General features: G+C 35.6%; 2 protein-coding genes across 10 annotated transcripts; one reads left to right on the top strand and one right to left on the bottom strand.

Moving 5' to 3' along the window:
* Window positions 1-680: 680 nt before the first annotated feature.
* capsla (calcyphosine-like a) lies at window positions 681-3,612 on the top strand. 4 transcript variants are annotated; one of them, XM_059562739.1, is made up of 5 exons: window positions 681-803; window positions 1,165-1,365; window positions 2,256-2,433; window positions 2,500-2,709; window positions 3,402-3,612. In XM_059562739.1, the coding sequence occupies exons 2-5, from the start codon at window positions 1,289-1,291 to the stop codon at window positions 3,501-3,503; spliced, it is 567 nt and encodes a 188-aa protein (XP_059418722.1). In that variant the 5' UTR covers window positions 681-803; window positions 1,165-1,288; the 3' UTR covers window positions 3,504-3,612. The 4 variants fall into 4 exon arrangements, with proteins under 4 accessions (XP_059418722.1, XP_059418724.1, XP_059418721.1 ...); XM_059562741.1 differs by having other exon boundaries at window positions 716-803; window positions 1,172-1,365; XM_059562738.1 differs by lacking the exon at window positions 681-803 and adding an exon at window positions 842-1,011.
* Window positions 3,613-4,905: 1,293 nt separating this feature from the next.
* Window positions 4,906-25,267, bottom strand: ranbp3b (RAN binding protein 3b). Of its 6 annotated transcripts, none has more exons than XM_059563012.1 (17): window positions 25,204-25,267; window positions 22,425-22,480; window positions 21,381-21,417; window positions 20,302-20,382; window positions 20,122-20,193; window positions 18,014-18,079; window positions 15,518-15,631; window positions 14,913-15,013; window positions 13,950-14,066; window positions 13,726-13,823; window positions 13,573-13,648; window positions 13,171-13,267; window positions 11,439-11,563; window positions 10,882-11,002; window positions 9,323-9,465; window positions 8,311-8,506; window positions 4,906-6,711 (listed from the first exon to the last, which is right to left on the bottom strand). In XM_059563012.1, the coding sequence occupies exons 1-17, from the start codon at window positions 25,223-25,225 to the stop codon at window positions 6,668-6,670; spliced, it is 1,566 nt and encodes a 521-aa protein (XP_059418995.1). In that variant the 5' UTR covers window positions 25,226-25,267; the 3' UTR covers window positions 4,906-6,667. The 6 variants fall into 6 exon arrangements, with proteins under 6 accessions (XP_059418995.1, XP_059418997.1, XP_059418994.1 ...); XM_059563014.1 differs by having other exon boundaries at window positions 15,518-15,619; XM_059563011.1 differs by lacking the exon at window positions 25,204-25,267 and adding an exon at window positions 24,137-24,179.
* Window positions 25,268-26,059: the final 792 nt, after the last annotated feature.

The following is a 26,059-nucleotide window of genomic DNA, read 5'->3' as shown; positions in this document are numbered from 1 at the left end:
AATCTCATGAAATCTTTTAACCTGTTAACCATATGTATGATAATTCATTTGTTTAGGCCATCTTTCCAAAGACTACTAATATGAACCAAATGAGAATGATCAATGAGAATAAAGGGAATTAATGAATGGGAAATGTAATTACTATAATAATAAAGGTGATCTGTATGTATTTCCACGAGAAAAAACAAACAAACTACTTCACACATGAAGAAGAGTTGTTTCTAAACAATATCTTTACCTGTACTGAAGTTTCGTAGTTAACGGTGGTAAATACAGATGAATAGGTGAGAAAATGTCTGATTTAAAACAGTAGGCCATATTTTTGAAGTTTATGAGAAACGCGTTTGTGCATCACGTGATCACGCATTCCCGCCTTAAACAAAATGAGCTTTAGTTTTCGCTAAAATGGTAGCCAACAGGAACTACAGTAAAACTCATTCATTCAGACTTTCAACAAATTTATAGAAACATTTTAAAAAATGTATTACACTTTGAATGTAATTCTAGATCGTTTTACATTATAAATAGCAGCAGAAATAATAATTGTAGTTGATTAACTCTGGTATTTGGCAGAAATCATGACTCACAGATATAGATATATCTATATCTGTTCATATATTTGTATATATATACTCTTTTCTTTTTTTGACGATTATTGATTAATGCAGATGCTGAACGCAGAAGGTGATGATTGACACGCCTTACAGCCAATCAAAAAGAGAGTTGAGTTTGGAGGGGCGGAGAAACACGCAGGTGCACCTGATTAACACGCGCACTTCACAAGAGACCACCGCAAAAGAGAGGTATGATACTTCATATTTGTTGGATTTCATCTACTATATTCGTATTAAACTCTTTTTTATTCCTACAAATCAGAAAGCAGAAATTACATTAAGGATAAGGCGAACTAAAAGTCGTATATTGCTGTTATTGTCTTTAATACTTGTTAATTTATTTGTTTGTTTGTTTGTTTTTCCACAACGGATACTTAGGCTAAGTCTTATAAATATGGTAATGATATAGCAGAAGTTAGTTATCTGGAACTTTTCATTTCGACTTTTCCCAATATAAAATGTCTATATCACGTGGGTAGATAAACGGGAGTATAGCATGTCTTATGTGTACAGCTGCCGTGGTTACACTCTTTGAGTTTGTGTTTCCAAGCCAACAGAAATCGCTACATAAAAACACTTCCTCGTTTGACCACGTGACGTCTTGAGGACCACCTCAGTGCATCACTTCTTGCCTCTTTACCAACCTGAAGCTGAAGAGCATCCACAGAGACTCTATGTCCGCAGACGCAGTGCAGGAGCTCAGGCAGCAGTGCCTTCAGAGAGGCGCAGCGGGGATCAAGGCTCTTGGAAGGCAAGAGAAATATTCTACTCTCTTTAAAGCAATCTAGAGGCGAATTATGACCACTGTGCCCTTGAGTAAGATATTGACCTCAAAGGTTACACCAGAGGGACTGAACCAGTGAATCTCAGAAAAAACAAAGCCACATTTCACCCCAAAATGAAAAGAAAATAGATTTTTCATGAAAATGAAACACAAAACTCTTATACTGTTATGCATTCCAGATTCCTTTACTTTTATTCTCAATTGTGATGCTCAACAGATTTTAGATTTTTATTATTGCAGTATTTTCTGATACAGAAAAGAATGCTGTGGCACAATGATTTTTATTTAAATCAACAAATTACAATGCACAAAAAATGTATTTACATATGCAGTTTGCATAAAATATTATTTTAGCATAGTGAGAATCTGAAGAATGATATGAAAATGTATGAGAATGTCATAATGCAAAAACCTGAATATAGCTTGATAAATCTTAAAATAGCTACATTTTCTAATTTATAACACTGTAAGAAATTTTATGATCAGTAAGTCATGGCAACATGTTTTTTCATTTAACTTATTTTAACTCCTGATTTCAACTTCCTTTTTTATGTTATAAGAGATTCAGATGGTTAAGATAAAAAAAAAGTTGAAATGAGATGCAACCAGTTGGATTAGAAGTAGAGTAAAAATGAAAAGCAGCAACTGATCTTAAGTTTTTAGGCTGACTTAGGTGGAACTTTTCATATACTTAATTTACAATAATTTATGGGTTTGGGTTTTTAGGAATCAATTTAAATATTTGTCTTTCTTTTTCATTCGGCTTTTACAAATGTAGCGGATTTGGGAGAAATAATGAAAATATGTTTACGTCCAATAGCTTAACCTAGAACATAAATTCTTTATATTTTTTCCAGGACATTTCGCATTATGGACGATGATGGCAGTAAATCTCTGGACTTCCAAGAGTTCGAGAAGGGACTGGAGAACTACGGCATGTCTGTGGGGAAGGACAAAGCACAGCAGATCTTTGTCATGATGGACAAGGATGGAAGCGGCACCATCAACTTTGATGAGTTTCTGGAGAAATTAAGGGTAAGATCGTGTTTCCAAGATGCTGAAAACACCTTCATGGTTCTAATTTTAGTTTCTGTGCTTCAGCCGCCCATGTCGAGCGCACGGAAACAGGTGATCAATCAGGCTTTTCAGAAATTAGATAAGACAGGAGACGGTGTTGTGACCATAGAAGATCTACAGGGTGTATACAACAGCAAACACCACCCCAAATACAAGAGCGGACAGTGGACGGAAGAACAAGTCTTCCGCTCTTTCCTGGAAACCTTCGACTCTCCGAATGACAAAGATGGAAAGGTACCTACAATTTTTAGGATGTGGGATGCATTACAACATTTTTATTTTATTATTTCAGTCCTTAAAACACAATTCTGTAATAATACATCATTTTAGACATTGAAGGTGTAGGTTGAAGCCTCAGCTTTTGTCACTTTCACTAATAAATGTAATCTATACAAAAGACATAAAAACCCCAAACCATTTATACACAACTTACACCTTTTATAAATGACCTCTTTGCATGTGGAATGAGCGATGATGCTTGGGCCCAGTTAAACGGTTAGTTCATCCAAAAATGATAAATTACTCGCCCTCAAGTCATCCTTGGTGTTATATAAAAATTATTTGATCTTTAAAGCTGTTTAATGTCACTCAGGCTTATTCACAGCGGTTTTAAAAAGAAAGAAAAGAACATGAAAGTTCACATCACAACTATAATAATAACAAATTGGAACGATATCGTTGGAATCCCTTTCAGAACAAAACTACAGTGCGCACCATTAATAAACAACGTTACCATGCATCAGGATGGATGTGAACATAGTTCTAGTTCTTGGTGTCAGGCCCATAGGCAAGCTAGGCAGTCGCCAAAAGGGATTTCGCTTATGGTTAGAAACGGTTCTGCTTGGTGTGAACCAGCCTGTAGTCCTTTGCTTGCAACGTGTTTGCACATATATAACGCACTAATCTGTTATTTCTTCCCATTCCAGGTGACTCTAGAGGAGTTTCTGAACTATTACAGCGGGGTCAGTGCTTCTGTCGACAGCGATGAGTATTTCATCACCATGATGAAGAATGCATGGAAGCTGTAGTCATCATCATCTGTCGTCTGATTGTCGCATTGTCATTAGATAGAACACTAAGATTGTGCAATATTTACTCGTAGAAATTCTGTGTCTAATTAAAAGTGTTTGATTCCTACATCTTGCTTTAATGTTGCACACCGTGCTTGTTCCCAGAAGACACAATGAACGCATGTGAATCTTGACCGGAACGCCAGTGAACTGAATGACCGCTGTCAAAAACCCAGGCTTGTAAGACGTCAGCTTCAAAAGAGCTTTATGGAGCTCTCTGACAAACACTCTTCAGTCACTTGATAAATCACACCAGCTGTTTAGACTGCAAACTGGTGCATCCATTCATCTGATGCAGTTAATGTGCTTATGAGTGAGATGTTCATGAGCGCCATCTGCTGAGCCAGTGTTGCCAACTTAGTGTTGCTAAAGGCAGATGGGTTTTTTCTACTAAAAGTTGCTAAATGACGTTGTGATGTCATTGCGTGATGACGTCATTACATAACTGACACAAAACAGCGTTTTTACGTAGACTATACAATGAGATTACTCAAATATATATTTTTTAAATGTTATTTGTTACTAAAAATATTATAAACAAAAAATAAATAAATTGTAAAAGTAACAAGTAACATTTTAATTTTTCTTTTTTTACAACATTTAATTATTGAACTGGTACACTTTGTATTTTCTCATCAACTGCACATTCTGAACGATTAGTTTTAAGCAGTGTACTGGTAGTTAGTGTGCTACAAAAAAGTCTGTAAAATATGAAACAATGTACTGTTAATATGAAGGAACAATCCATATTTATTTTTCGCAGGTGTTTTTAAATTTCACACTGCATTTTGTGTTTTAAAGTTACAGAGTTACAACTTAATGGATAACATCCTGGCAGAAAATGACTAGTACCTTTTCAGTTTCTGAACAACAATTATATATACAAGCTAATACCATGTTATATCATAAATGTGCATTTATCATTGAACAATTGGAACAAGCAACTTATTGCACATTTTATGTTTGTACTGTTAGACATCTTTCTTCAGCTCTCTCCAGGTTGATGTGCTGCTTGGCCAGCTAGCTGTTTAACGTTTTCCTCTTTTCGTGTAATTATGATGAAAATATGTGCCTTTTTATCATTTGAGTCACTTTAAAAAAAGTTGCTAAAAGTTGCCACATTTTTTTTTTAAATGGCTAAATTTGTTGCAAGGTGCTTTTTGGGAAAAAAGTTGCTAGGATATTCTAAAGGGTCGCTAAATATTGCTCACTGCATCACACATACATCTCAGAAACATATTGCAGTTATTACAAACTAAACCAAAACTACAAGGATTTTTGTCTGAACAAAATTTAAACCAAAACAAACGCACTGAAATTCAAAGGTTTTGGGGTCAGTTTTTGTTTTTAAAAGAAATTAATTTTATTAATGTACTACATTTATAATATGCACAGAAGATTCCCGTTTCAAATAAATGCTGATCTTTTAAACTACATTCATCAATGAGTCATGAAAATAAAAATGTTTCACGGTTTCTATAAAAATGTTAAGCAGCACAACTGTTTTCAACATTGATAACAATCAGAAATATTTCTTGAGCAGCAAATCAGAATATTAGAATGATTTCTGAAGATCATGTGACACTGAAGACTGGAGTAATGATGCTGAAAATACAGCTGCGCATCACAGAAATAAATTATATTTGGCAAAATATTCACAAAAACAGCTATTTTAAATAATATTCCACATTACTGTTTTTACTGTATTTTTGATCAAATAAATGCAGCTTTGATGAGCAGAAGAGACACTTTATAAAAATATCATAATGACCCCAAACTTTTGAAAAGGATTGTTTGCATATAAACATTTATATAAAATTAATCCACAAATAACACATCGTGCTATAATTGTTCATCACTTCTTTAAGAAAATAAATCAATTATTCCTTATGAGAAACTGAAGTAGAGTCCCACGTTTTGACATAAGACAAAATTTTATTTCAAATGTTTCAACTTTTTTTTTTTTTTTACTTTGATATTACTATTTATTTTGTAAAGGAGTTCAGAGACATGGTGTGCTAGTAAGTGATAATATACACATAGAAATTTACAGAACATTCAAGGGTACAAGTTAGTTTTTTTTGTCCTTTTTTTCTGTCTAAATGCACTCAAACTTCCAACACAAGAAGAAAATCTTCATTTCTGACAAATCGTCTCCAAATAACAAGAAAATGGATAAAAAGTTAATATAGTAAATCAACATTTAAAAAAAAAAAGGCCAACACAATACAAACCCCTCAGAATATGGAAAATAAAAACAAATACCGATGCTGCTTTAAATGTTACATTTTACATAAAAAAAAAAAGAAACATTATTTGCCCCTAAACGAAGCTACACAACTCAATTTGATGTTTCAAGAGACGTTGGGGTGAAGATATTTTTTTCTTTTACAGGGGGCGGATGTAGAAACCGATTCACTACAACACGAGTCCGTGTGCCAGTTGAGTCCTTTATTTGTTAACACCAATGAGAAATCTAACTACCATCTTAACAGACTAGTAAGAGTGTCAGCTTGTCCAGGAGATGCTTGGTGAATCTGGCAGAAATCAGCTGGGAATCATGGTACAACTACACAGAACACAGCAGAGGTCAGGTGACCGCGGAGCTTTCGGCCAGCCAATTGGCCGATAAGCGCGATGATGTGGCGAGTTAACTAAGCCGAGAGCCAATGAGAAGAGAGAGCGATAGAGACACAGAGAATGAGTAAAAAACGGTCCCACGGTAGAAACTGCAGTCTTGAAGAGCCACGTCTTAAACAGAGAGAGAAACACCCTCACGCTCATCAATATGATGAGTGACCAAGTCCAAAGCCATACATGGAAAAGTGTTTTTTTTTCTGTTTTTTTTTCTTCTTTTCCTTATTTGTTGTCTTTTTAATTTGTTTATTTGCAGTCCAAGAGGAAAAAAACAACAACTAAAAACAAATGAAATGATAAAAAAAAAAAAAAAAATACAACTCCAAATTTACAATAAATGTTGGTGGGGGAAATGAAGAACAGAAGTTTGGGTGAGAGAGACTCCACTCCAGGGGTCCACGGCTGCGGTCCGAAGGGGCTGTCCACAGAGATGCCTGCGCTGAAACCCCGGAGGGCGGCTGTGGGTCGGGCAGATGGTCAGGATGCTATGTGCTCTCGGCAGCTGGGGTCTCGCTGTTCTCACAGTTACCTGCACGAAAACAAGTCAACATTAACTCAGAAAATATGCTCTAAAACAGCAGACGATCAATGCAATCACAGCATGAAATGCATGGTATATTGTTCACTTCTCAGTTAGCAGTCTACATTAGTTATGTTCTAATTACTCAACATTTAGGATATTAATAATCAAATTTACAGATCTCATTTGATAATGTTACACAGAAAAAAAAGATATATGATTCTAAAGTAACTGGTTTTATTCAAGTCAAAAATATTTAACATCACTGGAACAATCTATATACATTCATTAATACTAACACAACTCATAAATTGTGGTAAAAATGGCTCTTACTTTTTAAATGATCTAACAATAAGTTATACATTTAATTTTTTATGCAGATATGATTAATCGAAGTCCATTTGTTCATTAACTCACAGTGCATGTTACAATTTTTAATTGTATTAGAAAATGGTGAAAACAGCATTAAAAGTAGGGTAGGTGATTTTTCGGAGACTTTGAAAGCATAAGATCCCACCCTCTCTGCATCATCACTCTCCAAAGCCACGCCTCCTCCTAAACACAAGGTGGTACAACAACACCTTCCTTTCTCGCCCTGATGACACATCATCAGACAGACAGGATCGTAATCCTCTGATTGGACAAAACATTTTATGATCCTATGCCTTCCAAAGACGATATAAATACATTTAGAGCACTTAACTTAGTGATTGCTATTGGAATGTGAACAGACTTTGAATTAGGCATTACAAAAAATGTTTTGGGACCAAATCACCGACCCTGCCTTTAAGATTAATGGTGCATATATTGTTCATTGTTATTTCAAGTTGACAATTGTATTTTACTAATGATGAAAAATGAAACTATTGTAATGACAAATCAGATTTTACAATGAATAGCTGTCAGTATTTCACAATGCATCACTGTAATATTGAATATCTTCAAATTCTACTGATTTGAGTTTTTAGCAGGGTTATTGTATCATTGTATTGTATCATTGGGGTGTTATTATAGTGAATTACTTTGAATTAGTTTCCGTTTACATTGTAATTTTTCATGCAGTACATTTTTGTGTTAGTCATGTGCATACATTTTTTTTCTTAATTTTTTTTTATAAATTTCAGTTATTTCACTTTTATTTTTTTATATAGCACTTTATACAATACAGATTGTGTCAAAACAGCTTTACAGTGTCAAACAGGAACATTTCAGTACATCAAGTTTAGAACATCAAGAAAACAAGGAATGTTGCCTTGGCATCTAGCTGAAACAGAAAATCATGATGTTGATGTTTAGAATATGTTAATATCTTCATGCCTTATAGATGCATTTAGCAGATCAGAGCTGGACGATAATATAGTTTACATCTTGCATTGATATAAACAATCAAGCAGCAAAGTTTAGTAAACTATAGTGAATTTACAATAAAATGAACATATACAAAATTTATATATATTTAATTTCAGCCATTTATTGGTTACTATCCTTATCAAAAGAAATATTTATCACTATTGGATCATCTCTAGTTTAGTGCATCTAAAACAATAAACTAAGTGTCTGATGTGTTGTATGTTCGGGTCAAGCCCATGTAAAGTAAAGAGTCCGTACCACTGGCGGTGGAGTTCCCCGTGCCGCTGCTGTTGTTAGCAGGTTCGTCATCGTCGCTGTCGTCCTCGTTTGACTGTGGGATCTCTGGTTCGGCTGGGGCAGGTGTGCTCTCAGTCTCCTGCTCCGCACGACTCCGCAGAGCCAGAATCCGGTGATGCAACGCTGCGGCCAGCTGACCCGCATCTTTAGAGCTCGCCTGAGAACACACAACTTACACCATGATACAGGGATCCCAAAACTAACATACATGACATGATCACTGATGAATGGGTAAGAAAAACTAACACATATATGATTCAATATTTTAAAATTAAGAATAACCAGACAATTAATATTTTTCTACACATCTATAACATTTCACTAATTTATCACTTTAAGACCTGTAAACAATGGGTCTTTATTTATTAGACATAACCCTAACTCCAAATAAATAAATACAAATAATTACAATTTAAAAAGAACACACACATTATATATATATTTTATATATTATAATATTAATATATTATAATTTAAAAAAATCGAAAATACATACATAATAAAATAAGCAAATTTATTAAAATAAAGTATATTTAAAATATTTTAAAAAAAATTAAAATAAATGTAAACATTAAAAAAAGTTTAATTATATAACAAATATAATATAAATAAATATTCAATCATGTGTATAAAATTAAAAATATATAATTAAAACAAATATATTTAAGAAATGCATTTTAAATGAAAATATAAATTTAATTTAAAAATGAATATATATAGGGACAGGGAAGTCTGGGGTTCTCTGCTTAGACTGCTGCCCCCGCGACCCGGCCCCGGATAAGCGGAAGAAGATGGATGGATGGATGGATATATATATATATATATAAAATTAGATAATATTTAAAACATACATTTAAAATTATAAATTTTATCTAAAATAAACACATTTTATATATCCGTTACTTAAATATAATACAAATACATTTTAAACATACACACACACACATAAATACATACATGCATACAAACATACCGATATGAGGAAGACCTTGACGCCCTGGTCCTCAGTGTCCATGGCTGTGATTCTAACACTTTTCTCACTGGCTTTATCCACCTGCATCTGCGGCCAAAGCTTGGTGTTGAGGATCAATCGCAGACTGCCCTGCGTGCGCATCACTAAGAGACAGACGGACACAGATGAGGAACATCAAGACATTTCGGCTGCTCTAAAGAAAAAAAGCGAGTGGATCGACGCTAGGGCTGCACGATATTGGGGAAAAAATGACATTGCGATATTTTATTTTTCTGCGATATATATTGCCATATGAAATCTAATCTAATTTTTTCTTACAAACAAAAATGGGGTGAGCAGATTTACATTCTCATTTTAAATGATTTAAACATCGACACCATCATGTCAATTGATTATTATGCGCGAGGGAGAGAGAGCAAGACAGCGCTCGTGTTGTCTGAAGATGGTGAGCGACCGTTTCTCTCTCTCTCTCACGCACTTTCTCTCGCGCGCGCGCTCTCTCTCTCTCTCTCTCGCGCTCTCCCTCTCTCGCGCTCTCTCTCTCTCTTTCGCTCACTCCGCGAATCACATTCGTAAAGGGCCGGGGAGCAGCTGGCCCGTACAGTTAATGAATAACGGATCAACTACGACAGCCTACATCGCACATCCTGCGATGTGACTATCGTGGATTCATACATCACGATATCGATGCTTAAACGACACATCGTGCAGCCCTAATCGACACTGCTCCTACCTAATCTCGACTGGAGCGAGCCATCATCAGTGGACACCATGTCGTTAAGAGAGAGCAAGACAGCGCTCGTGTTGTTTGAAGACGGTGAGCGACCGTTTCGCTCTCTCTCTCACGCACTTTCTCTTGCGCTCTCTCTCTCTCGCGCGCTCGCTCTCTCCCTCTCGCGCGCTCGCTCTCTCTCCCTCTCGCGCGCTCTCTCCCTCGCGCGCGCTCTCTCCCTCTCGCGCGCGCGCGCTCTCTCCCTCTCGCGCGCGCGCGCTCTCTCCCTCTCGCGCGCTCTCGCTCTCTCCCTCTCGCGCGCTCTCGCTCTCTCCCTCTCGCGCGCTCTCGCTCTCTCCCTCTCGCGCGCTCTCGCTCTCTCCCTCTCGCGCGCTCTCGCTCTCTCCCTCTCGCGCGCTCTCGCTCTCTCCCTCTCGCGCGCTCTCGCTCTCTCCCTCTCGCGCGCTCTCGCTCTCTCCCTCTCGCGCGCTCTCTCTCTCTCGCGCGCTCTCCCTCTCGCGCTCTCTCTCTCTCCCTCTCGCGCTCTCTCTCTCTCCCTCTCGCGCTCTCTCGCGCTCTCTCTCTCTCCCTCTCGCGCTCTCTCTCTCTCTCTCCCTCTCGCGCTCTCTCTCTCTCTCTCCCTCTCGCACTCTCTCTCTCTCTCGCGCTCTCCGCGAATCACATTCGTCAAGGGCCGGGGAGCAGCTGGCCCGTAGAGTTAATGAATAACGGATCAACTACGACAGCCTACATCGCACATCCTGCGATGTGACTATCGTGGATTCATACATCACGATATCGATGCTTAAACGACACATCGTGCAGCCCTAATCGATGCTGCTCCTACCTAATCTCGACTGGAGCGAGCCATCATCAGTGGACGCCATGTCGTTAAGTCTGAGCAGACCGCGGCCTCGTTCCACCCACGACTGAACTGGCTTATCGAACACAAACAACTTGCACTGCATCTGTGGAAAGACGGACACAATCAAATCATTATCAGGACATCAAAGTTTAATTGAGGAAAAAAAACAGGCCTGCGCAGATTAAAAGAATGTTTTGGGTCAATTCAACTCAAGCTCTATGAAACTCATCTGTAGACTAGTAGAGCTAATGCAACATGAGCATATCTGGTTAAAAAGTATATTATTAAATATGCTAGTGCCCTTTGAAGCTGCACTGAAACTGCAATTTGGACCTTCAACCCATTGGTCCCCAGTGAAGTGTAGAAAAATCCTGTTTTCCTCAAAAAAATTTCTTTGCAACTGAAGAGACAGACACTAACATCTTGGATGACATGGGGATGAACTAATCCTTTAAGTCCGTCTGAATCCGGAACTTCTTTAAATTGTGGAGACTTTTGTTGTGACCGCTATGCTGAATGCCTTGTAAACCTGATTTCACCTGTAAAACGTTGCTTTCCGCCTCCTCTCCTGTACGGACCTCCACCTTCTCCAGAATGCACTTCTTGGCAGTGGCTTTGGTGTACGCGGCTGCGGACTCTTCCAGAGACTCTGTTACATTGTGATCTGACATACACACAGAGAGAAAAACATCACTTCAACAGCTCAGGATGAACTGAACGCTGCAGACATGCCTATCATGGTGAAGGCTTAACTCATGAACATTAGAGCAAGACTGCATTGACTAATCCCAGAGCATCCGGTCACATAACTGATTTAATATTCAATGAGCCAAACAAAGTGTGATTTTGGAAAGAACAAATGTCAAACATACAACATGTAATCAGGTATTAACATGTTCTCAGCATCAAGTAATTTTTTTTTTGCTCACTGAAAAATAAATCAAATTTGCACTAGGGAACATAAATCACAACCAATCAGAAACACATGTCAAAATAATAACTGATCAGAAATATATGAAAGAGAGAGAGATAGAAAACAAAAAATGATATATATATATTTACTTCAATTTACTTAACCCTCTCAGGCTCAAATTAAGTTTTAGTAACTTAGTAACTTTAGTAACCTTTAGTAAAGTTTTTAGTACTCCAGATAAATAAAATATGTATCTGGAGTAATAAGGTTTTTAGTTGCAAAACTGTTGCAAATCAGCAACACCTGCCTTGAGAGGGTTAAATGGATTTTAAATACATTTTTTAATAAAATTGTTCAATAATTTTTTTAATTATTTTTAATAGTATATGTATATATAAAACAATACATATAAATATAAACAGAAGAATGCATATGAATACAAACATAATATATAAAACACATATACATTTATATACATATATACATGCATACATATATATATATATATATATATATATATAAACATACATATGTATACATATATATATATATATATATATATATATATATATATATATAATAAGATGTATATAAATATAAAATATATAAAATTACATAAATAGTATACAAAAAATTGATATATAAATTATAAATTGTACTTAAAGATATATGGATATAATTGCAGGGTATCTGCAGGATTTTTAAAATCAAAATTTATGACTTAAGACCGTTTTAAGACCTGCACCAATAAAATTAATACTATAGAGCGAGGTTGGGCAGTATCTACGACAACATATTAAACTGTAAAAACATGACTTACAGTTCAGATCCATGTTTCATGAAAACTAAAAGCTTTATAAAATGATAAGCTTCACATTTCAGCCTTTAAACTATTTTTAAGTAATAGTCAAAAGTATCAATTATATTAATTTAAACAATTATTATCAATCAATTATTATATAGATTAAATAAAATATAAATATATATCTTAGTGTCTTAATTGTTTAGATTTGATGACCGGTTCACATTTACAACTCTGTGTAAAACATGGGTTGATTTTTACATTGTTCTGAACATAACCAGCAGACAGGCTTATTGAAAATGCAAACTCAATAGCTGCCAGTAGGAGGCGCTTTTGGAACGGAAGAAACACAGCAGTTTCCCCAGTAACGTTTAATCATCACATTGAGCCGTATTATTAAGACTTTCATATAATTAAGACTTTCTTGTACCATTTAAGAGACTTTATGGCATTAAATTTGACACCTAACTAAAATTAAGACTTTCAAAGACCTGTGGAAACCCTGAATTGTGTGTTATTTATAAACACACTGTGTAAAATAGAGTTGAGTACCTACTTTTCTCAGGTGTGGCCTCTTGTGATGATGGCTCTGATGCTGGAGCTGAACAGTCTTTACTGACCTCGACGGACGCCTCGCCTCCTTTTGGGGGGCTCTGAAAGCATTCCCATACAAAACTATCTTTATACATCTCTGATGATCCATTTACTGGGTTTTCACTGGTGTCGAAATTAAGAAATAGTTCAACCATGCTAAAAACTAAATTTTTAGTCACTTCCTACTTTAGTTGTATGGAAAAGAGCAGCTTGGACTTTCTGCTAAACTTCTTTTTGAGGCAAAACAAAAGGAGGAGTAAATGTTTTTTATTTTTGGGTAAACTGTTCCTTCAAATGCTACATTTAAAAGCTGAACAGGCAAAAAATGTGTCTGTTGTCCAAACTAGTGATGGGATCCACTCACCAGAACTCTATCAGACATGTTCTGGCCAAAAACAAACTTGGAGCCTTTATCCGAGCTGTTGGTGGCATTGTTGGAGCTGTAAAAGCAAACAGAAGCAGATTTACCCAGGCCAGAGAAAGCGAACATATTCACAGAGCTCTACTGAATCGTTACCTAGCGCTGCCCATGTACTGTAAAAAATAATTAGTGCGGCCAGACTGAGAATCTTGTGTGGAGTCTTTTGAGTCACTGGATGTGCTGTTTTCATCCAACTGCTCAAAAAAAAACACAGTAACAGAATCGAAGAATAAACACAAAAACTTCTTGGGAACTTCTATTGTGCCAATTTGCTCCTAGAATAAAGAATGAAACCAATGCAGCAGTGAGTCAGCGCTGACCTTCGCTCGCTCTTTGATATTCTGCCCGAACACAAACGATGAGTCCACTGCACATTCCTTCTGACTGCCGTCCACTTTCTGTCCACCTCCATTTTCTTCTCCTTCCTTCTCCCGCTTCTGCAAAGGAACACAATTAATGCAGATCCGGCAACAAGTCTGTGGACTTGTAGGACTTTTGTGAATTTTGACTATTACGCTGGATACATTAGGCTTTTATGACTCTTACAGCATGAGCGTTTCTGTAGGTTTTATGAAGGCAAATAAGACTTAAGACCAAAACTGAAAGATAATTAAAGGAAAATACTGAATGGAAAACAATACATCATTCTGGTCTCTAAATGTAAAGGTCTTTCATTACTACACTGCTAAAAGGTCATGTTCTTCATCAGTATCTTTGTCTAATTTTTAGTGCAAACGTCTAAAGAGTCCAAATACATTAGGAAGATAAATGACAAAATAGTCTTGTTTTTCTGAGAAATTTATCAAAATAAAGGGAGTTAATTTAAAACAAAGACAAATATCGAGCATGAACTCATCTGTTCTATTTCTTTTTCTTCATGTGTTCAGTTTGCATCTAAAGTAAACATATCTTGATTTAAGGATTTTGTAAGATTATATTTGCAACGATTTGTCTAGATATTTAAGCTTAATTCAATGAAGTCTTATAATAAATTTCATAATTCTAAAAGCGAAACGCCTTCGAAATGTCAGAGTTCAGCACGATTATACCACATTCCTGCTGCTGAAAACCAAGATAATTAACTCTAGAATGAAACTGCATTAATGCTGGAACTAGATCAGACCAGAATCTCCTACAGTCATATTTATTAGTCATCCGTTGTGAATTACTAAGCACCCATGAGCGATGACTACAGGTGATGCTGATATTTACGAGATGTGTAATTAGCTGTGGTTTATCTATCAAGCGTTTCCATCTCAGATGTTTGTGCAGTATGTCCTCACCGGTGATTTGTCCGAACTTTCTGTGTTGTTCAGGAAAACGGATCGGCTCTCTGATGATGAATCTCCAAACTTCCCCACTCCATTTGTTCCACAGCTGGAGTCTGCGAGCGAAAACATTGGCATAAACTCACAGCATCACACGACCAACACACGTTCCCAGCTCGGGGTATCACGGCCCTGAGTCATGACTACTAGAGGTCACCCGAAACGTCCACTAGACAACACTAATATAGATATATATATATATATATATATATATATATATATATATATACACAAATAATATACCTTAATAATGAGAAACAAATGAGACTGAACTGAAATAAACACTTATTTCTCACAATATTCACTTGAGTTTATTTTTCGTATTCTGTAGATTTTAGACATAATTTTTTAGGAATTAAGTAGCCCGTTAAAACATTCAACCAAATTTGGGGGGAAAAATACAATAGATTTCAGGAAACCTGGGTAGTTTTGACTTGAGAATTACATCGTTCCACGCACAAAATGAGCCTGAAATCTGAATCTATACAGAACAGACTGAGAACTCCACAGATTGTGTTGCTGTGAAAGCCAGCAGGGAGCATTATGCGAGATGTACGTACTGGTCTTGACGGGTTCTGTGAGGGTTTTGGCCGGAGGAGCCTGTAAAACGGCTGGTCTCAGAACACTGCGCTGCTGTTCTTTGGGCTTCTGACTGGGAACGCCTGGAAAACAACCTACTAACGGATTGAATCAGAAACCAAATGCCGCAGCACAACTAGGGATGCACCGATCTGATTCTCAGTATCGGTATCGATACTCCATTTTCTACCGGATCGGTTATCAGTCAGACGAGACGATTTTGCGCATATAGAATTATGTTACTGTTAAGCCCCACAAAAAAAATTATGACGCACCATAAAGTTTCCATGCACTGTATTCTAAGTGTTCTGAAACCGTTCCATAGTTTAATGTGAGTTACAAAGGAATATTTAAGTCATTAAGTTCTCAGCTGTCATTCATTCAGCATTCAAACTGTGTGTCGCGTTCACTTATGACAACTCTATCCAAAATGATACAATGTTTCTATTATTATACTTGATCCGTAGATAAAGATTAGTGGTTTTGCATAAGAGGACTTTATCTGGCTGGAGTTCAGTGCTGTTTCTAAAGCATGTTACTTTGTCTATTAGATCATAGCACTAGGAACTGAAATGTAAAACTGTTCAAAGAAAAGACTAAATCGCACATACAGTACAGACCAAAAGTTTGGAAACATTACTATTTTTAATGTTTTTGAAAGAAGTTTCTTCTGCTCATCAAGCCTGCATTTATTTGATCAAAAATACAGAAAATTTTTTTAATAGTGATATATTATTACAATTTAAAATAGTTTTTAAATGTATTATACTTTAAATTATCATTTATTTCTGTGATGCAAAGCTGAATTTTTAGGATCATTATCACATGATCCTTTAGAAATCGTTCTAATATGATGATTCATTATCAAAGTTGGAAACAGTTCTGCTGCTTAATATTTTTTCAGAACATGTGTTACTTTTTTAGGATACTTTGATGAATAAAAAAAATAAAAAAAGAAGCTATGTTTTTAAAATATAAATATTTTGTAATAACAATATACACTACTGGTCAGTAATTTGGGGTCAGTCATTTTTTTTTTTCTTTTTAAATAAAATCAATACTTTTATTCAGCAAGGATTTGTTAAATTGATAAAAAGCGATAATAAAGAAAATATATTAGATTTTTTTTTTTTTTATAAATGCAGTTTTTAACCTTTTATTGATCAAATATATTAGACAGCAGAACTGTTTCCAACACTCATAATAAATCAGAATATTAGAATGATTTCTAAATGATCATGTGATAGACTGGATGTTACATGTGACACTGAAGGCTGGAGTAGTGATGCTGAAAATTCAGCTTTGCATCACAGGAATAAATTATTTTTTTAAAGTATATTCAAATAGAAAACTATTATTTTAAGTTGTAATAATACTTCACAATATTACTGTTTTTTTCTGTATTTTTGATCAAATAAATGCAGGCTTGATGAGCAGAAGAAACTTCTTTCAAAAACATTAAAAATAGTAATGTTTCCAAACTTTTGGTCTGTACTGATATAATACACTACGCATCAATATCTCTTCCCTTTGTGCTTTGAACTTTTCTATGTGGAGCACAGCGTGCTGTGACTTTGTGTTGCTTCAAGAGCATCATTCTGCACACGGGATGTGCATAAGAGCTTTGTGCTGCTCCATACTGGAGCCTTTTATATTATAATACTTTTGCGCAATTAAAAGATTAGAAATAGCCTTTCTTGTTCTGTCATATCTATCATATGTGGCTGCCTCATTACTGTGCTATAAATTAAACAAACGAAAAAAAAGTCTTAATTTTACAGTATATATTTGTCTAAATATATTTACTTGTTTTTCAACAATATAAAGAGCAATGTGTAACATTTTACCAGATTTTAGTCCTTCACTATATAAATAAACCTGTGCTGTGTCGGATCCACATCTGATTTTTGTTATCGGATCGGTTATGAAATTTTTTTAACGGTGCATCCCTAAGCAAAAAAGCACACACCAATGTTTGATGATCAAATAAAAAGCTTTAATTGCAATTCTCATGCAATGGGATGTTTTAATATATGGAAAAGCTTTCTAAGCCAGTGTCGCTGTAGTTGACTAAAACTTATTAAAATTGAATTATAATTTAAAACTTATCGTAATTTCTTTTATTAATTGAAATTAAGCTAAAATTAAATAGATTAAAAAAACTTATTACTAACATTATAAATAATAATAATAATAATAATAATATAAAATAGCCCATAAATTCAAAATAATGTTCTAAGCAAGATCTAGTTGAATAGCTGAACATTTAAGCAATTCGGCTATTTAGGGAGCTTTCAAAAGCACAAGATGACATTTTTATATATAAAAAAAAAAAAAAGTACTGAAAGAGGGAGCTTTACAGTCCAACCCATTGTGAGTAAATTCCCTAATCTTTCCTGCTCTAAAGAGCAAATTCATGATTTGCACGTGTGATTAGATGTAGAAATGTAGTAAAAGCAGGAATGAGTTAATCTTACCTGCGCTTGGGGCCTGGCCATGAATGAGTGTGGGAGGTTTCAACCTGAACCCGACGGGCTTCTCTTCTGAAACACACAAACAGAAGCGTAAACATTTAAGATGATAAACCAAGAGCTCTCAGATAAACAAACACTCAAAGTTCATCCATATGAGGACACAACACTACCTCAAACAGATAAGTCATGAATAAGACACAAGCTTTTTCTCCACTACTATGCAAAGAAAGTCTTGTGCTTTTCCGTCAGAAATGAAGGAAAAAAACTAAACGGTACAGTAGAGTTTTTTTATATGCATATAGCTTCATGTTTTTCAAAAACAGTAGGCAGTATGAGCTACATACCACACAGTATACACATGTCTGTTGGGCCCTCATCGCTGTGCCTCATATCTACAGCATCAAAACGGATCTGACCACTTCCTGTTAGACCTTAGTCCCCCCCACAGGCCTCTGGACTTCTTTAAGCACATTCCTGACAGCAGCCGATACACATTTGGGTTTAGTGTGCTTGCCTCTTTCCAAGAGAGTCCAAAATAGAAAGCTGCCTTCAGATGCATGCACAACATCTGCCATTTACATTACTCTGTGTAACACCTTGTCTAGAGGATAAAAGATCTGAAAGCACTTAGCAAATGTGTTTTAAATGAGTTTTGAACAGAATGAAGATTGTACATTTTTGCCTAAATATCATGTCTTTTTAATGTAGCACTGCCCTTCAGAAACTACAGAAGATACTTGCATGTTTCCCAGAAGTCAAAATAAGTTCAATTTACCCTTATTTTGGAATATTTATTCCAATGTTGGATAGGATTTAAATACGCGAAATATACTGGATAACCAGAATTTGTGGGCCCTGGAGGATTTTACCAAAAAAAAAAAAAAAACACTGTGGATCATCCAGGTAACAACACAGTATTAAGAATCAAGCATATGTTAACTTTTGAGCGGGGTCATTTTTATAAATTCAACTTATTTTTTCTTGTGACCTACATGTAAATGTGTCTTATGTGAAATATCTTATTCAGGTCAGTACTAAATAAAAATTAACATGCATTTTCTATGATCGTATTTTGGTAAAATGATTAACAGACACTGCAAAGTGTTTTTTGATTAACCAATTTAATTAACAGATACTGCAAAGTGTATGTAAAATTTTCACCATAACTGTGTGTGTATGTATGTGTGTGTATTATATAAGATTAAAATGTATGTAAATGTTTTATGTTATTTACTGGTAATTTACATTTCTGAATGTATTAATAAAATGTAATTCATACACTGATGTGACTTTATAAATTACATTAAAATAATTTTTAACAATGAACATTTTATAATACATTTAATTTATACAGTAGACAATACATAAACTATTTATGAATATATATATATATATATATATATATATATATATGTGTGTGTGTGTGTGTGTGTGTGTGTGTACACACATGCATACATAAAAAATATCTTGAGATAACATTACAAAATGTCATTGTACTTTCGTTATAATGCATCCCAAAAACGCATTTTTTGTTTGTTTACAAACCCGCTCCAAACCACACCAGCATGTGAAAAATAATGCAGACAGTCACTCCTGGAGCTCATATCTGAAAACCAAATTGTATGTGTGCATCGTAAACAAAGCCTAAGACTGTCAAATATGACAAAAGCTGTGGACGGCCACAGAACCCTGTAAATTACACTGAGTAACAGATGTCCTGATGGAGACTGGCGTGATGAAGCATCTAGTGACAGCCAAAATAAGCAAAAAAAGTATTTTTAGATTTTGATCAATATCATTGCAAACTGTTTTTAAAACTACCAGAGAAGTCCTCTGATCACAGATAATGTTTAAATAAAGGTGCGCCTATGACAGATTTAAAGAATTATGAATTTGAACAGTCGATTACTCTGAAACTTGAGTAAAAAAAATGTTTTCCCAATCCAAACAAAAAAGCTGAAGAGTCATGAACCCAAAAGAAGACATTTTTCTGCCAGTTTTGGTTTCTATTTGTATTCACTCACTGTGAAATCTCATTGGTCCAAAACCCTCCTCCACAGTTGCATATTAAACTATTTTTCCAAAGCACTGAAAAGAAGGTTGGTTCTTACCTGGCTCCGAGTCTGAATTACCAGTTGGAGATTGGCATAAACTTGAGGGCATGAAGATATTATTCTTGGGAACTGTAGCAGGAGACAAAGAAAGCATGAAAGGAAGAGAGGGTCAGATGGGAGTGTAACACTTTCAGTAAAAATCAACAAAGTAATACTTAGAACTGGCTATAGACTCACCTGAATGTGATGGGGGGAACTGGGTCAGAGATGAGGTCCTCTCTCTCTTTACTGGAGGACAGTACTCATCTCGATCTGAATCTGGAGAACACAATTAAATCAATAGACCGTTCAGAAACTACAACTAGTGAAGCACTTAAATTCTGGAGAACTGAATGTTCTCTATTTAAATGATCCTTTTGCAATCATTAAGCATTCTGATAATGTTAACTACAATGGGTTCTACCTTCAGCTGATGTGCCTTTAACAATAACCAATGACCTCCAAATAACTGATATCTGGATGATACAGGCACATCTGTGTCCTACAATATTTTTCATCAAACGCTGTGTTAGTATCTCACTGTCTGCATCTCATCACTTATCAATATACAAGTTCCTTTCCAGAAAAACATCATCATTGCATCATTGCATGTACATGCTGCTTTTGCTATATGTCAATATTTCTGTTTTCAGCTGTTAAATGTTTTGTTTTCAGAATAACAAATATTGCATTATGATATTTTCAGGAATTAAATAATGGTGCATTAAACCCCAAAATAAAACCTCAAAAACGTATTTCAATGCATCATCATTTTTACCAAAATTTTAAAAGCAAAAGCAATTGAGTAAAACCAATTGGAGCAAAGGCAGACTGCATGTGACTTTAATGCAAGTCCATGGCAAGAATGCTGCAGTCAATATGCAAACAATTATAATTCAATGTAAATGAATCTTACAACACACATATTAGCATTTTCCTAGACACCCCTCTGGGAAACTGATTGATAAAAAATGCACACATCCATTTGTCTGTCCCATGCATTGTTAAGACAGTGAGAGTAACATCTAATGTAATATATTGTAAGGAACAATGTGCTTTTGTCATACACAAATCAGTCTGAGTTTTTTTTTCTCGTGTTGTTTTTGGGATCCAAACTAGGTATCAAAGGAGCATTTAACTGAAGCATACTATTACACAGCATAAGTGCGAATTCAAGATTTGCATATTCAGTTTTCAGCCCAATACATCCCGAATTTTTAGCAGCAAATAATTTCAACTTTGGTGCATTACTGGTAACAAAACCTTTTCAAACTCACCGTCTCCATCCTCTGCACTCGACCCATCTGCGGATCTCTGGAACAGACAAAAAAAAATTCATTTGGTCATGCAGAGCTGGACTACATTACAGAGAAACACATTGTACAAGGGGAAAACAACATCTTAAACAGCCCCGTTTTCAAATAATTTCTCACTAAAGCCAAAATCGAAACGCTGTTTAATTCGCTTAAACTGCTTCGGGGAAATCAGATTCTGAGGGTGATTTATATCAGTATTAGTCAGTCAGCAGCTGAAATTCATCTCGCTACCAGACAAATTGGCCAGCTGAGTTGGTGAAATTACTTGCCAATGCTGAAATTTGTCAGGTACCAGGTGATAATTTCATGCCTCACAGGAGCGTTTATTGAAAAATGTATTTTTTGTTATTGTTATAAAATTCTAAAGATAAGTTTAATATTTTCCACTACGGTCTTCCATCATAACATCCTCCAGCTATTATGAAAAGGGGGTTTATTTAGTTGGCAACTACATAATTCACAATGCCAAAGCTGCTAAAAACAACACATAAAGCTGCAGCATGGCATTTCTAAGCCACCAAATAGAAACGCAATCGCAACAAAAGGCTTGAGTTTTTTTAGTAGGACTTCCTGTTGGCTGAGAACATGGTGGACACGTGTGTTTAAAATTTGAAATGCTGTTTGGTGAATCTAGCGGAGCAGAAATTTCACAATGTTTTTTGAGTAATGACGGTAGCCACTGACTTTCATAGTATGGAAAAAAAAAAATACAATGCAAGTCAATATCTACCGTCAACTGTTTGGTTACTAACATTCTTCAAAATATATTCTATTCTGTTCAGCAGGAGAAAGAAACTGAAATAGGTTTATAACAACTTGAGGCTAAGTAAATAAAGACCAATTTTATTTTGGGGTGAACTGAACCTTAATTCTTACTCTCGCTCTCTTTGCCTATTGTTAATTTTATTGGTCTTGCTGCTGCTATTGTTGTCAAATAAGGAAATGTGCATGCTAAGTTTTTTATGATGAAATTAAAAACAGAAGTAAAACATCATATCAACAAACCTTCTGTGCTTTGTCCTTCTGAAACACAAACACTGGAGGAGCTATGGCAGGCTTCTCTGTTAAAAAGAAAAACAGAAAGAGAATTGGTAGGAAACATAGCTCAGATAGATATAAAACACGTATGCCTTTCCACAATCCTGCTTAAGCTGATGTTTCAACTCAAATTTTCATTTAGACAAACAAGAAAACTGCTCTGCTGCAGTGTACCAATGTTATAGTTCTGATCAATCCAAGTTTTCCCTACATCACACACAAACATCCAAAGTCACAAGATAATCATTCACAAAATAGGTCATTGCCTAAAATGGTTTATTTGAGGATAGGGACGGACGCAAACTTCCCAAAAGCACCCAACATCCAATGTAACATCTTAGTTTAACTAAACAGCCACAGATCAGAGTTAACCATGCCTACTCTGTCAGTTTTTATTTCACATTGTCTTAAAGTAAAAAAAATCATCTGACAGCTTTGTCTGTAGACAGATAATAAAACACATTTTACCATGCACTGAAAATATTAAATTTTCACTCATAATTACTAATAAATGGCAAGCAAAATATTGAATTAAACATGCAATATTGAAGAAAATATACTCAATCTGTTTTAATTAAAACTCTGAAAAGGCATTTGCGTCATGCATAAAAATGCTTGCAAACAATTATAAAATAACTAACACACGGCCTCCAGTAGACTAAGCCTATTATTAAAAATAATAACAAAAATAAATTGACAAAAGATGTTTCAACTCTCGACTCTTAATCTAAACTCTTTATCCAAAATAGTACAATAAAATAATAAGATTAAGTACATTTTTATACTGGTGGCATTTTCACAAATGCTATATTAAATAATTCTAATCATGACGAAAGGTAAACCATATCGGTTACCGAAATGAAACCAATATTTAGATGTAAATAAATGCATTATGCCAAAAGTAAAGTAAAAATTGTAATGTTTTCTATTGCATTAAAAAGCCCAACTGACCACGAGTGTTATAAACCACAACCTGAAGTATGTTTATTTATTTATTACTTTTATATTTTAACACCATATCAGCAACAATTGTTATATTTGTGGCAACATTAACAATACAATTTTAATAAATCATTTACAATAATTATAACATATTCTTAAGAAACGATTATATAACAACATACTAGAAACAACAATAGTACTGAAAAAAAAGCATCTTTCAGTTTAATCAGTGATAAAAATGCAACAATTCTTTCAAGACATACTTTTCTTTTTTTAATGTCTTTTAATATATTTTCTGAATAGTATCATTGTCTAATATCATTTCTTGCCATCACAAGCCTCTGGTAATCTGATCAACTGGGGTTAGTAACCAGTCACCGGAAGACAAAGACAAGCAAAACAACACAACCCTAGACACTCCTGGCTCAATTAAAAGGCTTTGAAATGACCGTCATGCTTCGTAAATAAACAAAGTCACGTGACCAGGCTGACACGTCTAGTATTTTTAGCTGCAGGACATTGACAGCAACAAAACTGTACAGCAACAATCACTCATGAGGAAGAGTGATTGCAAGGCCTGTTGAAGATGATTTGCTAACCAGTAAAGAGTGCAACAGCACACGTGCACATGTAAACAACTGCTTTCCCCAAAACAAGTCATCTGGGTGGCTCATGTAAACCTGCACATCACTGTAATTAGGTCAAGGGTTGAGGCTTCCACCGAAGGGTGATCTCACCACTCAAGGCTGCTCCCCTGAAGGACATTTCCCCCTAAAGGGAAAAAAAATAATGTGTGCATGGGGTTGCATTTCACCCCGGAGCAGGAGGAGGGTGAGTGCGCGGGCCTCCATTAGCTCAGGCAGCGGAGCCCGGTAACACCACGAGCCGCGTGAGCATCACCAACAAGCGGCTTCTCCGAGACCGAACCACCGCCACCTGCTCCAGATCCTGATTCCCGACTATTAATCGACGCAAAAATCAGAATAACGTCAATAGATGACAACGCGTCCACATCACATCAAAACCAACCACTAGTTGAGCAACTCGCTGCATTACCCCACCCACCATTTGCTTTCGTTTCAGTATTTGTTTAATTTTAAACACTGGACTGCCTCAATAAAGAAGGATGAATAATCATTAAAAACGGCTCACACATCACTGATCCTGACAGGCTAGAGATAGTCATCTAAGCTCATAAACCACGATTACAATAAAAAAAAAACACATCCTACTAGTGTTAATACATAAAGATGCCATCAGAATACATCGAATACATTTATGCGTCATATCTAAATGTTTAACTGTACGCTATAGATACATATTTTAAAGACAGAAAAGCGTCATTCTTGAATTCATTGCCATCACGCATTAAATTAACCGTTATTTTACAGTTAGCGTTTCCACCCGCCTAAAAAATTCAAAAAGAGAAACACACCAAGAGGCCAGGAGTTAGTCCGTTAGCTTCATAACACACTCTAATTGACACATTCATATACACACACATACATACACACACACACTCATATACATACATATATACACACACACGCACACACACACACACACACACACACACACACACACACGGTCTGTCAGTGCGCTGCTTAGCCCGCGAAGCTAACACACTCATCGGCTAACTTGAGCTAAACATTCACACACACACGTCCTCAGAGCCGCGGAAGCGCGGGGGTCGCGTCACAAACGCGCGCGGCACTCTAACCGACACTATTATGGGGTGTACGGCTCATGGTGGCGGTCTGTTTGCTTTATTTCACTCATTGTGCGGATTCACACGATCGCCTACCTTCGTTCGCCAAGTCCGCCATTTTACTTCTCCGTGAACACCCACAATGTACCGCGGCACTAGTGCGCTTTATCTCACAGAGCTGCTGCACTTGAAATACATTTAAATTTGAATATAAGTCATTTTACAAGAAGCTTTACCATTTATGTCAAAAAATAATATATATAATGTTTAACTAATATTACAATGTAAACAATGCCTAATAATGTTCCTATTATTATAACAAGTTGCTGATTATCGCTCTAAAATATTATATTACTAATAGAAAATTATTTTCCTCTACAATGTCTTGTTGCTTGTACCAACGATATGAATCACTATTATAAAAAACGATTAATGTATCACATTGCGTAATGATTATTATAATATTTTGTTATTCATCACTATAATATTTTACTGTTATCAAACATTATTTCCCTTTATAAAGTTTTTAAAGAAGTATATCCTGCTCATCAAGGCTGCATTTATTTGATCAAAAATCCAGAAAAGAAACAGTAATCTTACTAAATCTTATTACGAAATAAAATAATGGTTTCTATCTTAATATAATTTAAAATATAATTTATTTTTGTGATACAAAGCTGAATTTCCATCAGCCATTACTCCAGTATAAAGTGTGATATGATCCTTCAGAAATCATTTTAATATGCTGATTTATTAGAATTGTCAATGTTGGCAACAGTTGTGCTGCCAAATATAGATATATTTTTATTATATATATATATATAGCAGTGGGCAGCCATTTATGCTGCTGCACCCGGGGAGCAGTTGGGGGTTCGATGCCTTGCTCAAGGGCACCTAAGTCGTGGTATTGAAGGTGGAGAGAGAGAACTGTACATGCACTCCCCCCACCCAC

Source organism: Carassius carassius, chromosome 12 (genome assembly GCF_963082965.1).
Source record: "Carassius carassius chromosome 12, fCarCar2.1, whole genome shotgun sequence".
NCBI classification, from domain to species: Eukaryota; Metazoa; Chordata; class Actinopteri; order Cypriniformes; family Cyprinidae; genus Carassius; species Carassius carassius.
Note: the sequence above shows the minus strand (reverse complement) of the source record. Positions and strands in the feature narration are given on the sequence as shown.